The sequence below is a fragment of the Haliotis rufescens genome, unplaced genomic scaffold (assembly GCF_023055435.1).
Source record: "Haliotis rufescens isolate VD_foot unplaced genomic scaffold, xgHalRufe1.0.p SCAF_14, whole genome shotgun sequence".
Classification (NCBI taxonomy): Eukaryota; Metazoa; Mollusca; class Gastropoda; order Lepetellida; family Haliotidae; genus Haliotis; species Haliotis rufescens.
Window position 1 is genome coordinate 11,841,799 of NW_025963824.1, and position 12,864 is coordinate 11,854,662.

The window sequence follows — 12,864 nt, forward strand, 5'->3', positions numbered from 1 at the left end:
TCTATTATCCTTGAGTACCGGTATATAACAGTTAGTTATAATGCCATCATCATACCAACAAGTGTCAGTTAGCACTTTTGCCCGAACAGCATATCTTGTTAAAAGTGTCAGTCTCTGAGTCTCCTAAATGGCACAGAAGGCTTGTGTCTGTGGACCATTGTTGACAGTCCATGAAAACACTTGTCAAAAGGCGTTCTTTCTGTCACAAGCTCCTTGCAGTGAAGAGTTCGCTGATTTTGAGGGATCAGAGCATCAATTTAAAAAAAAATCCTTACTACTTTTGCAACATCTTCCTTGAAGGATGGCAAGTGGTGGAATCCTTTACTCTTTCGTACAGCACACAAGGAATCGAAATGTCTGATTGAGTTTGTAAGATGGAGGTACTCCCTTGAATGGCGAATGGTGCTCTCCTTTGTTTTCTACACAGAACAGGCAATCTTGCTGTCTCTGTTTAGCATATCGATGAACTCATCTGGGGCAATATTGTTATTTCTGCCACCTTGCAAATTGATGAATCGGTTAGCAACTAACCTTTCTGTCTGCTCCTTGGGCAACAACCCTGAAGACAGTGATGTTAAATGAATGGACCCAATGCAGTACCTTGTTGGTTCTCTTGTAGATTGGCATTTCATATTTTGCTGATCTCACTGACCTCTCGCCATCACCCATGTTTTTGTGCAACAGCAAAAGTTTGAAAAGCATGAGGATGTAGCTGTGTAGTTGATCACAACCTGTACCGTTTGATTTTTTTCGGGGCTTTCCAATTCCAACATTATGGACTTCAAAGACTTCATGGACATCAAAGATCCAACATATGCATATGATTTGTCACAAAAATGATAATGGATTCGGCCAGTGTCTTGGTCAAGATTTGCCAACAATAGTTTTCTGGATGAACTTTGTCAGTAATCACTTCTCTGAGGTAATGAAATACATCCTGTGTGCTGTCGAAGAACCACTTCCTCAGAATTGTGCTGCAGATTTCGTTCAACCATCCGATCTTGTCCTCCTCTGACATGTCAGAAAAACCATCAGGTAATGGTATATCAGCATCCAAATCCTCAATACCAAAATGTCGCAGGAAGAGGGCAAGGCACAAACCTTCCAATACTGTGTAATATAGTATCCCGTAGGGTCGATAAGCATTCTTGACCTTGCCCTTGACGTTACTTGCATTCAAGAGATTTCTATAGTAATGCATAGTGCCTCTGTCATTGACACTTTTCGTGCTGTAGGTCATTTTGGTCACTGCCTAAATGCAACAAAACAAGGAAGCAAAAACATATTTTTTACTGATAGAAACATGATTTTTTTCGAACAATAATTAGCATATGAAACAAATGATATACATGAAATATTCATGAAATATCAAGTTAAAATCGTCCGGCATGGTTGAGATTGGCACCAAGTTTTTTTTCAGTTGGTTGCTTCTACATTTTTGTATGCACTATATATATTGTCCCTCCAATGTTATGTAATGACCTATTGTCAAAAAGGCTAGACAAGAATATTTCTCTGGTAAAAATGTAAACCAGATATGTGGAGATAAGTATTTCCAGACAGAAACAAGATGATGCTGTCAATTATATATTGTGCCTTATATTTACCTCCAAAAAGTTCATTAGTCTGTGAAAGTCTTCTGTTTTGGAGAGGAAACCTACCAATTTCTCTTTTGCTGTTGGGACATTTCTCATGGCATTTTGTGCCCCCTGCACTCTCTCGTTTGTCAGTCTGTCCCCTGTCAACATAAACAAACGTGCATAACACATCGGACACAGCAATCGTTTGTATTCAAACTTTACGTCCAGGACAGGTTAAATATTTTTAAAAAAAGTAATTTTTGTGCAATAATGTACCTGATACATAAAACATTAATTATTTCAAGTTTAAAATCTTTATGTGCATAATTTACAGATCAACAGATTATATTTCTCACGTAATTGTTTCAGTAATGTCATATTAACCATAAATCATGTGTCACATGTGCTATGACAAAGTGATATTTATTTGTGAGTTGATACATGTAGTATAAGTATTATTGAATACATTATTTATTGCAATGACAGTCTTCCATGACAGTCTCAGTGAAGTGGTTTGATTTTCAATTTCTTTTGTCATTTTATGAATATTTACAACACGCCTGTAGCATTTCACGCACACGCCGTTAGAGTCGTCAGTTGAAGATTCGACAAAGTCGGGTATGACTGACCTAATGTTATTCACCCGTTTGACGCTGAGTTAAAGTTTCTTACTGAAATGTTTCAACACCACTTTTTCTCCCGTAGGCAACACCGACGTTTCCACGAAGGACACACACGTTACACATATACTTGTTCGGCAGTATATCCGTTTTGGAGTCTCAGCGGACATGGCTTATGACTTGTCATATATTTCAAGCGACGAAATCGTGCAAAATAATTCATGAAACAACTTTCCAATGCATTTGTCTAACCTGTGTCAACAATGGCTGCCTCCATGTCTAGCATTCGGAATCAGTCGTACCGCCCGAAACTGTCGTTCGGAATACCCCGTAATTATATTTACAAGATTGCATGATTATGAAACGAATTCTGATTGTCACTTTCACGATTTGGTAAGCGACGCTCTGATTGGTCGGATGAAAGGTCGTTCTGACGTGACCTCTAATGGGATGTCCTCAGATCTTTGTTTAGCGGTAGCGAGAACTACCGATTTTAATGAGATTGGCGTGATACGAGCGGTATACGTACTATCACACCTATAGACAGTAAACCCGTATAGCCTTCACCTCTATCTGCAACGGCAACACTGGTGTGTGGACAAAATATCTTTTCGCCTGAACGTATATATTGTCATGTCCGGAAATACATGTTCCGTGATTCAATGATTCATAAGGGATGACCACAACTGTCGCTTTGTTGACGTTTTGCAATCGGTGCTGAAAGTAATACCCTTGATGTTTGAATATCATACTTTTAAAAATGAAGTAGATTGTCATTGCATTGCATATTTATGTTGTAGTATCGCCGAGCAGGCTACATCATATGGATGTATGTCAGTACAGTGTTTAGGCGATGCGTTACACAAAATATGAAGGTCTTATGCACCGTAAAGATACCAGTAGCCTCAATGTTGTGAATTTTCACAGCAACACATTTAACTATTTATAAGGTATATAGCCGAGAGAAGTGAGAAATGTTTTCAAGATATTGTAAAAGAAACAGGCACTGACATATTATGTTACAACTAGATATCATAGGACAACGCTCAATAAAAAAGAAATGGAAATCACTGAAATCTATTTTGATATTTAAAGGTTAATTGGTGCATGTTACATAAAAAAGATTTCATTGGTGAATGGTGCCAAATACTACCATGATTACATTTCAATATGATAAATAAAAGATATATATTATTATGACCTTTTTGTATTTTAAAAATGAGAAAATTGTATTTTTTTCATCCTATAAATTAGTTAAAATACATATTCAAGGGTACTTATGCCAACTACAATTTTTCATTTTATAAAGTAAAACAATATACTCATACTAATTTTCGGTCTCTATAATGATGATTGTCTCAACATTGTATTGTCTACATCCAGTTTCCTTTGACAATCATCAGATGATTGACTGATCAAGCTCATTCTACATTTCATCAGGCCTTGCTTTTGATGTTTCCTTATTTTAAACTGATGTTTCAAATTCCCACAAACAAATTATTAATGTTATTCTTTTTTCTCTTTACACCAACAGATATCTGCATTGCACAATGACTGTTACTTTTTATTTCATATCCTGGTATACTAGAACGTGTACTATTTATCTTATTTATTTATTTATTTTTTTATATATTATTTTTTTATTTATGTATGTATCTATTAACATCGTACGCAATATTCAAGCTATATGACGGCGATCTGTGAATAAATGAGTCTTGACCAGACAATCCAGTGACTGACATCATGAGCTTCGATCCACACAATTGGGATTTGATGACATGCATCAACCAAGTCAGCGAGCCTGACCACCCGATTCCGTTAGTCGCCTCTTACGACAAGCATAGTCGCCTTTTACGGCAAGCATGGGTTGCTGAAGATCTATTCTAACCATTCACGGGTAACCAAGAAAATATAAATGTTTCAAATTGGGCAGGGCTTATTTTATTGTCAGATGGGTTTTAATTTGCACCAACTGGAATATTTACAATAACGACGAAAATATGATTCCCATCGTTCAATCTTCGCGGAAGGATCCAAGGATACTGGCAAAGTTTCCAGTGCCACTGTCATTGGATCAAAAGATCATATCCACTAGTATCCCAGACAATTGCTCTATTTTCACGCCTGAGGCAAACGCCATAAAACAGCCTTGGACTTCATTCAACATCAGTCTAACAGTAAACATTTTAACATGTTTTCCGATTCTCGTTCATGGCTTCAAGCACTAAATAATGTCTCTCTAAATCATCAATATATCCTTGGTCTTCAGCAACCCATTCTTGCCGTAAAAGGTGACTATGCTTGTCGTAAAAGGCGACTAACAGGATCGGGTGGTCAGGCTCGCTGACTTGGTTCAAACATGTCATCGATCCCAATTACGTTCATTGATGCTCATGATGTTAATCACTTGATTGTCTGGTCCAGACTCGATTATTATTATACAGACCGCTGTCATATAGCTGGAATATTGCTGAGGGCGGCGTTAAACCACAAACAAACAAACAAAATATGTCCTTGACATTTAAGAATTGTACAATGATCTGTCTACTGGCCAATAGGACATCATATTTTACCAAGCCATGTTGGCATCGTGGGCAATAAAGAAGCAGACGCTGCAGCTAAGGCTGCCCTTGAAAAGTCTCTAACATTCTGATTCCACACTCTGATTTTAAATCTTGTATAAAATATTATATCAAACATTTAATGCAAACAAAGTGGAATACCCAGTCAGGTATAAACAAACTTCATGAAATAAAACCAACTCTAGGATATACCTACTTGGGTTGCCAGTCACGACACGATGAAGTTGTTTGATGACGATGTCGCATTGGTCATAGCCGTTATACCCATGAATATTTGCTAAAAGGTGAAGATCCTCCGTTTGGCGTCCCTTTTGATGAGAGAATTACAGTCAAACATATTTTGCTTGACTGTATTGATTTTTTTCTCTCACAAGGGATACTTACTATCATTTAATGTCTTTAAAGGATATTTTTAATAATATATACGTTCGTCTAACTCTCGTTTTTTTTTAAAGAAATAAAATTATTTGATAAATTTTGAATTGTTTTAAATTAGTGTGATATTATTAACAACTGATATTATTTAAGGCGGCGCCACTCAGGGGGGTTACAGTAGAATAAATGTATTTACCTGACTGTTATTTGATATTTTACGATTGGTTAACATTGAATATGGCCACTTGTGACCAAAGTGATGACATAAATCCTGCAGGAAGCAAAAGTACAGTAAGTCCCCGTGATCCCAGTGGTTGTATTTTCTACTACCTAATCTACTGAAAATATCTTTGTTTTAATTGTCATCTGGTTTGTTTTCTACCTAAGATCACTGTTTTACTGTTCATATTGCCGATGCGATGTAAAATGTGAACTCATTCACTCACTTTTAATTTGCAAACATCGTGAGAAAATACCTTTTAATTGTGTTGAAACATTTGTGAACAATTTGCACATAGCCTTTAAAGTTGTTTTAGAAAAATAAATATTATATAACCTTCTTGGACATGTATTTAAAAACATCTTTTTTTCGTGATCCTATTTCAAACTATCCTGAGGTACCCTGCGAGAAGAGAGAGAGAGATTAACAAGATTGGTACAAACATTATTGCAGGCTGTCTCGCAGGTATTTAGGAATAAAACCAACTGTTTGTTCGGCCGTGACAGTCGGATAACGTATACCAGCTTGGTTTTCGGCCGTGACAATCGGATCACGTAAATTCAGCGCCTGGATGCACCGATCTTGGTCGGCCGGAACGTGGACGGTCATTCGTTGACCCAGGCTGTTGAAATCATACAACGAGACAATAAATATTTGTAATCTTGTTAACGTTTAAACGACGGGCCACTTATATCTAAGACTTTCCAGTGTGAAGTTGGCTATCGCGATATTGTGTGTTGCAGATTTAAGTCTTGGCATAGGTAAGTTCGTTCAAAATTGTAAAACCATATAACAAATTTGCAGAGAGATGTTTTCAGTTGCTTTTGTAAAACCATGGAACGCATGGTCAAAAATAGATTAACATGGTACTTAAAATTTGTGAGTGTGGCTTTCGAAAGAATCGAAGTACTGTTGACCATTTAGTTGGGTTCGAGTCATTTGTAAAAAAATGCAGTACTTACTAACCAGTATGCAGTGCCTATCTTTTTTCGATTTAGAAAAAGCATATGACACCACCTGGAAACACGGGTTTTGGTGTTTGATTTAGAAAATTTACAGCCATTTTCTAGTGACGATTTTAAAATTTTATTCAGATATAATTGTAATTATCTTTCTAATGAATGCATATTTTTACAACGACAAGATATGTTAAAATCATCAACGAAAAGCGATCCGTCTATAAAATCATTTAAAACCTTAGAGAGGCTATTTATCTTAATACTAAATAGTGTTGTTGTTGGTTTGTTGTTTAACGCCGCACTCAGCAATATTCCAGCTATATGACGGCGGTCTGTAAATAATCGAGTCTGGACCAGACAATCCAGTGATTAATATCATGAGCATCGATCACCGCAATTGGGATCAATGACATGCATCAACCAAGTCAGCAAGCCTGACCACACGATCCCGTTAGTTAGCTTTTACGACAAGCATAGTCACCTTTTACGGCAAGCATGGGTTGCTGAAGACCTATTCTACCCCGGAATCTTCACTGGTCGTATATCATCAAGGACTAAGACTCCTTCAGAACATCTCCTATAAATAGTCTTTAAGTAGAGGCTGACGAACCATCGCCTAGACTCCAACGTATAAAATTATCTTTACAGTATATCACTAAATTATCTTCAAACCGATCTAATTCTACATACGACTGCGTTTTTCATCCTCTCTATGAGAAACTTTACCAGATGAAATCCTCTCTTATTCCCCCGCTTGGAATAAGAATAACACCTGCCATTTCAGCTGCATCTATAAACCTTGCTAATATTTCTCCTTATCGTCTTTTGTCTTCACCTCCTTGGCAACTGATAAGGCCAAAAGTAGACCTGACTTTAACAACATTAAAGAAATCACAAACTAATCCACTAATTTGTCAACAAGAATATGACCAACTGCGAAATAAATATGACACATACAAATCCATATTTACTAATGGATCCAAGGATGGTGACGCAGTTGCTAGCGCTACTATCACTGGATCCAGAACTATCTCGTTCAGGTTACCATATAATAGTTCAATTTTCACCTCAGAATCACACGCCATCTTAACAGCTCTTAAACATATTCAAAATCAATCTAAGCATAAGCAGTTCATAATATTTTCAGATACTCTTTCTTGTCTTCAGGCTATTCAAAATATGACATGTACACATCCACTTTTAATCGAAATTATTGAATTAAATAATAATCTTGCGACTGGCCAATACGACAACGTTTTCTGTTGGTTACCCAGCCATGTTGGAATAACTGGTAACACAAAATTATTGTCCCCCTGAGAGGATACGTAAGTTCCACATCTTTGAAAGTAAATTCAGAACTACCACGTTTTTATATTAATCGTAGAATATGTGTTAGGCTAACTTCATCAATAATCGTCAACACTAGAAGGGATGATGTAAACCCTTCTGGGGTCAATGCAGGAACTTGCCGTAAAAGGCGAATAACGGGATCGGGTGGTCAGGCTTGCTGGCTTGGTTGATGCATGTCATCGATCCCAATTGCGTGGATCGATGCTCATGATGTCAATCACTGGATTGTCTGGTCCAGACTCTATTATTTACAGACCGCCGTCATATAGCTGGAATATTTTTGAGTGCGGCGTTAAACAACCAACCAACAATTCCACACAGTACTGGACACAAAATGTTTCTATGTTTGTCAGCACCATGCCCGTGCTCGTGGGTTTCACCGAAGTGGTTAACGTCTGATACCTGCATCACTTCGGGCTTTCCGCCCACATTAAGCTGACACGCCGCGATATAACTGGAATACTGTTTAAAGCGGCGTTAAACCAAACTCACTCACCCAAATGTACAGTTTCTCCCAAATCTTTCTTACATGTTCACAATCATATAACATATGGGTTAAGGTTTCAGGTTGATTTGTACAGAAAGAACACATAGGAGAATTAACATATCAAATTGTATATCAATATTTGTTAGTTGTAAGAATGTAGTGAATAATCTTAAACTGAAACCATCTACTATCCTCACTTTGAGTGCATCTTTTTTCCCATCAATATATGTACTTGCCAATCCCTTTCACTAAATGTCTTATTTAGTATACTTTCCCATTGTTCAATGCCATGAAATTTAACAAACTGCTGTTCTGAAAAAAATCTTGTAAAATTCTTTTCCACCTATATTTTGGTTTAGCAGATGTGATATATTGAGTGGCATGCTTAAATTGAAAACATTGTATTCCTTTACCTTACAAAATTGTTTGACTGCATTAACAACTCCATAATATTCGTTAATTTGTTTCGATTCCATACATATGCACAAAATCATCAAATACATAAATCTAACCTTTGTCATCCACTAAATCCCCAATGAAAGTTGACCAGTGAAGATCCGGGGTAGAATAGGTCTTCAGCAACCCATGCTTGCCGTAAAAGGCGACTATATGCTTGTCGTAAAAGGCGACTAACGGGATCGTGTGGTCAGGCTCACTGACGTGGACGATGCATGGCATCGATCCCAATCACTGGATTGTCTGGTCCAGACTCGATTATTTAAAGACCGCCGTCATATAGCTGGAATATTGCTGAGTGCGGCGTAAAACAACAAACAAACACATCTTGCTGTTTGTTATTCTCTTGAGCATGTTTCGTTATAAACTGTATTGTTTTTAAATAACTCGTCAATCGAGACTGGTTGTTTTGCAAAGCACCATTTTTCTTACTTGACCAGCGTGTATTCCGTCGCTGTCAACAGCGGTCTCGTAGCTTTCAAGAATATTTTCTTAAAGTTGTTGTTGTATATAATCATATCCAAACGTATAATTTACAATGTTAGTGCCATCAAGTAAGTTTAATACTTTTGATTATATTTTTCAAGACTTTGCAAACTCGGAACTAATGTTATGGTCGCAATTACAAGGGGTGGTGAAACGTCCCAGAGTGTTAGGTGTGGCGAATGTACGTTTCAAGGATAATAAATAAAATATTCCATGTGTCTCGTGAAATTTCATGTTTCTTGTGACGGGGGAAATGTTTCACGAGAATAATGCTCTATGTATTTACCCGGGATCTTCTTTTCGGGAATACAGTAAACTACGTTTATAACAAACACGCTCACAACGAACTGACGGATATAACGAACTAACATTTTTGTCCCGACTATTTGCTGTAGTTATGCTGTATATTTGCTTTTAACGAACTACGGTTATAACGAACTAAAATTAGTGGTCCCTTTGAGTTCGTTATAACCGTAGTTTACTGTATAATATTTGATTTGGATTTCACGACACTAGAATTCCGAGGATATAACAATTGAACACTGTATGCGCTTTACATACCACTCGTACACATGTCAAATCAACACACTTGTGTCGTGTTTGCCCATTATCAGGTAAATAATCGAGTCTGGACCAGACAATCCAGTGATTGATATCATGAGCCTCGATCCACGCAATTGGAATCGATGACATGTATCAACCAAGTCAGCGAGCCTGACCACCCGATCCCGTTAGTCGCCTTTTACGGCAAGCATGGGTTGCTGAAGACCTATTCTACCCCGGAATCTTCACGGGTCCTATCAGGTACGGACTGTAGTTTCAGTCTTCTGTCTGATCCCCGTGTCGTCTAACGAAAGAATTCATTTTTCATATGAAATAGTCCGAATACAAACAGTTCTTATGAAATGATTAGTATGTCTTGTTGTGTCTATTGATTGATTTTCGATATGGGTATTCAAAGATCACAAAATAATGTGATTTTTTTATAATTTATGATGAAGCGAAAGATATGTGCACACGTAAAACTATATTTTGCTGCAACTAAAGAAGATCTTAAACATCTTATATTGCATATTGTTTTGAAAATGTCTCGCCTAACGTTCATTTTTTCAATATCGTATTCAATTCCACACAGCCGTAAAAGGTTACTATGCTTGCCGTAAAAAGTTACTATGCTTGTCGTAAAAGGCGACTAACGGGATCAGGCGGTCAGGCTCGCTGACTTACTTGATGTATGTCATCGATCCTAATCGCGTGGATCGATCCTCATGGTATTAATCACTGGATTGTGTTGTCCAGACTGGATTATTTACAGACCCCCGTCATATAGCTGGAATATTGCTGAGTGCGGCGTTAAACAACAATTCCACACAGTACTGGACACAAAATGTATCTTTTTTTCATGTACATGGGCTAATTAAAAACAATTTGCGTCTTGCTCTCAAGGCAAGTATAACGGTTAACATTTTTGTTGAACATATTTGTGTGTTATAAGTCGTGTTATTTAAAAGGGACATATCAATGTTTTGTTGTCTGTTCAGGTAACAAGTTTTAAATATTGTTTCCTGAATGCATATTATTTAAACCACATTAGCTTGTCCCTTGGTGAATTGTGTGGTTCGGACAACAATATCAAATATCCGCGTCAAGGACAATTGCGTGGATCGATGCTCATGATATTAATCACTGGATTGTCTGGTCCAGAATCGATTATTTACAGACCGCCGTCATATAGCTGGAATATTGCTGAGTGCGGCGTAAAAGAACAAACCAACCACACATTACGGTCAAACACATATGTTTTTGTGTTCTGTTACACGAGATGAAGTTATCAACCAATACCCATGTCGTAAACAACTATATCTAAATTTTATTAAATGTTAACAGCTGGTTGGAGCATAACCTGTTTCGATTTTCCAACAAAACAAAAATCCATTTGGCGCATGAGGAAAAGAAATAGCGGCGAAACGAAACAATGTAAATCAATGGCCAGGTTACCAGGTGTAAAATGCATGTGCACGTGGAACGCGTTGACAGATTTTTTTTATAGTTGGGATGGTTTCTGCACACGAAGTAGACATTTGGGATTCTATTTACCAAAATATGCCTTTGCTTGTTTGAAGGGAACATGCTCTTCGCCGACTATTATCAACCCAAAATATACAAATAAACTGAGGTAAATTAAAAACTTCACATTTTAAAAGTAATCCCATATATGATATACAACGGACAAATGTATCAGAGAAGGTAATTTTTAATCATTAATGTCCAAAGAAGGATTTTAATTAACGGTGGTAACCATAATTTGTTCCAAGAAGATACGGTATTCGGTAATAACATCAACAGTTTAAATCATAAGTCCCAAGCACGAGAATCTGATGGCACACAAGTTAAGTAGCGTGTATGGCCACCATGTGCGTTGACAACTGCCACACAACGCCTCCGCATGGACCTTGGGATGCTTGTGAACACATGATTGTGAAGACGACGCCATTGTTGCTGCAAAATGGTGCCAAGATCTTGTAAATTCTGTGGTTGGTTCTGGAGAGTGCGCAGACTTCTGCCAAGAGCATCCCAGACGTGTTCGATGGGATTGAGGTCGGGAGACCTTGACGGCCAGTCCATGACGTTGACTCCCGCATTCTGAAGGAAATTCCTTGTCAAAATTGCTGTGTGGGGTCTGGCATTGTCGTGTTGGAAGATGAAACCGGGTCCATGTGCTGCCATAAAAGGCAGAAGTTCTGGTGCCAGTACCTGGTCGCGGTAAGCAGCAGCGTTGAGGCTGCCACGGATGACAAGAAGCCTGGAACGTGCATTGCCACAGAAAGCACACCACAACATGACACTTCCGCCTCGAAATCTCTCAACTTCCTGTACACAACACTGGGCGTAACGTTCATGACGGCGCCACCACACCCTTACCCTACCATCAGCAAATCGAAGATTAAATCGGGATTCGTCACTGAAGACGACTTGATTCCAATTCCTCTGAGTCCATCGTAAGTGTCGCTGTGCCCACAATTGAAGATGACGTCTGTGTAATTGAGTCAGAATCGGCCCGCAGTATGGCCGTCGTGCTTGAAGGTGAGCAGATCTCAGACGGTTTCGAACAGTTTGCGCACTCAGTCTACCCCTAAACAGTTCATTTCTGGTTGATGTAGCCGTCGGTGACGTAAGACAATCTGACGATCCTCTGCATTTGACGTCACACGTGGTCGACCTGGCCGAGGGCGATCAGCGGTGGTACCCGTTTGCTGTAGACGCGTCTGTAAATCATAAACAGTCCGTCGACTACAACCCATCGTCCTTGCGACTTCAGCTGCGGACGTTCCTGTCTGCAACATGCTGATAGCACGTTCACGTTGCACATTTAAAAGGCGTGTCATGACAAATATCCGTAAAGACTTTTGTTTTCTTGTGTTTTTCTTTTTTTGTTAATGACTGCTAACAAGTATGGCTGAAAACACGTGCGGTATTATGGCCACGTGACCAGTTGCACGTGAAAAAACACTTTTGCCACTATGTGCTGTGCACATGATTTTGATCGATTCACCTGAACAAAAACGCCTGTTATCTGAAGACAATACGTGGCCATTACCGTTTAAATACACAAAAAGGGCCCACAATAATAACTGGTTAAAAATGTTAAATTTTTCGGATTGTGAAGATTTTAATTTGGTTCAGTATATATTGTATCACTAAAAGCTCAGGTTATTGAACAAATAATAACTGCATCGTCCTTGAAAGTG

General features: G+C 38.2%; 1 protein-coding gene across 1 annotated transcript; it reads right to left on the reverse strand.

Moving 5' to 3' along the window:
* Positions 1–419: 419 nt before the first annotated feature.
* On the reverse strand, positions 420–2,486 carry LOC125379194. Its single transcript, XM_048395416.1, has 4 exons — positions 2,453–2,486; positions 1,608–1,738; positions 880–1,252; positions 420–559 (listed from the first exon to the last, which is right to left on the reverse strand). Exons 1-4 carry the CDS (start codon positions 2,484–2,486, stop codon positions 420–422), a joined length of 678 nt encoding a protein of 225 aa, XP_048251373.1.
* Between the last annotated feature and the right edge of the window lie 10,378 nt (positions 2,487–12,864).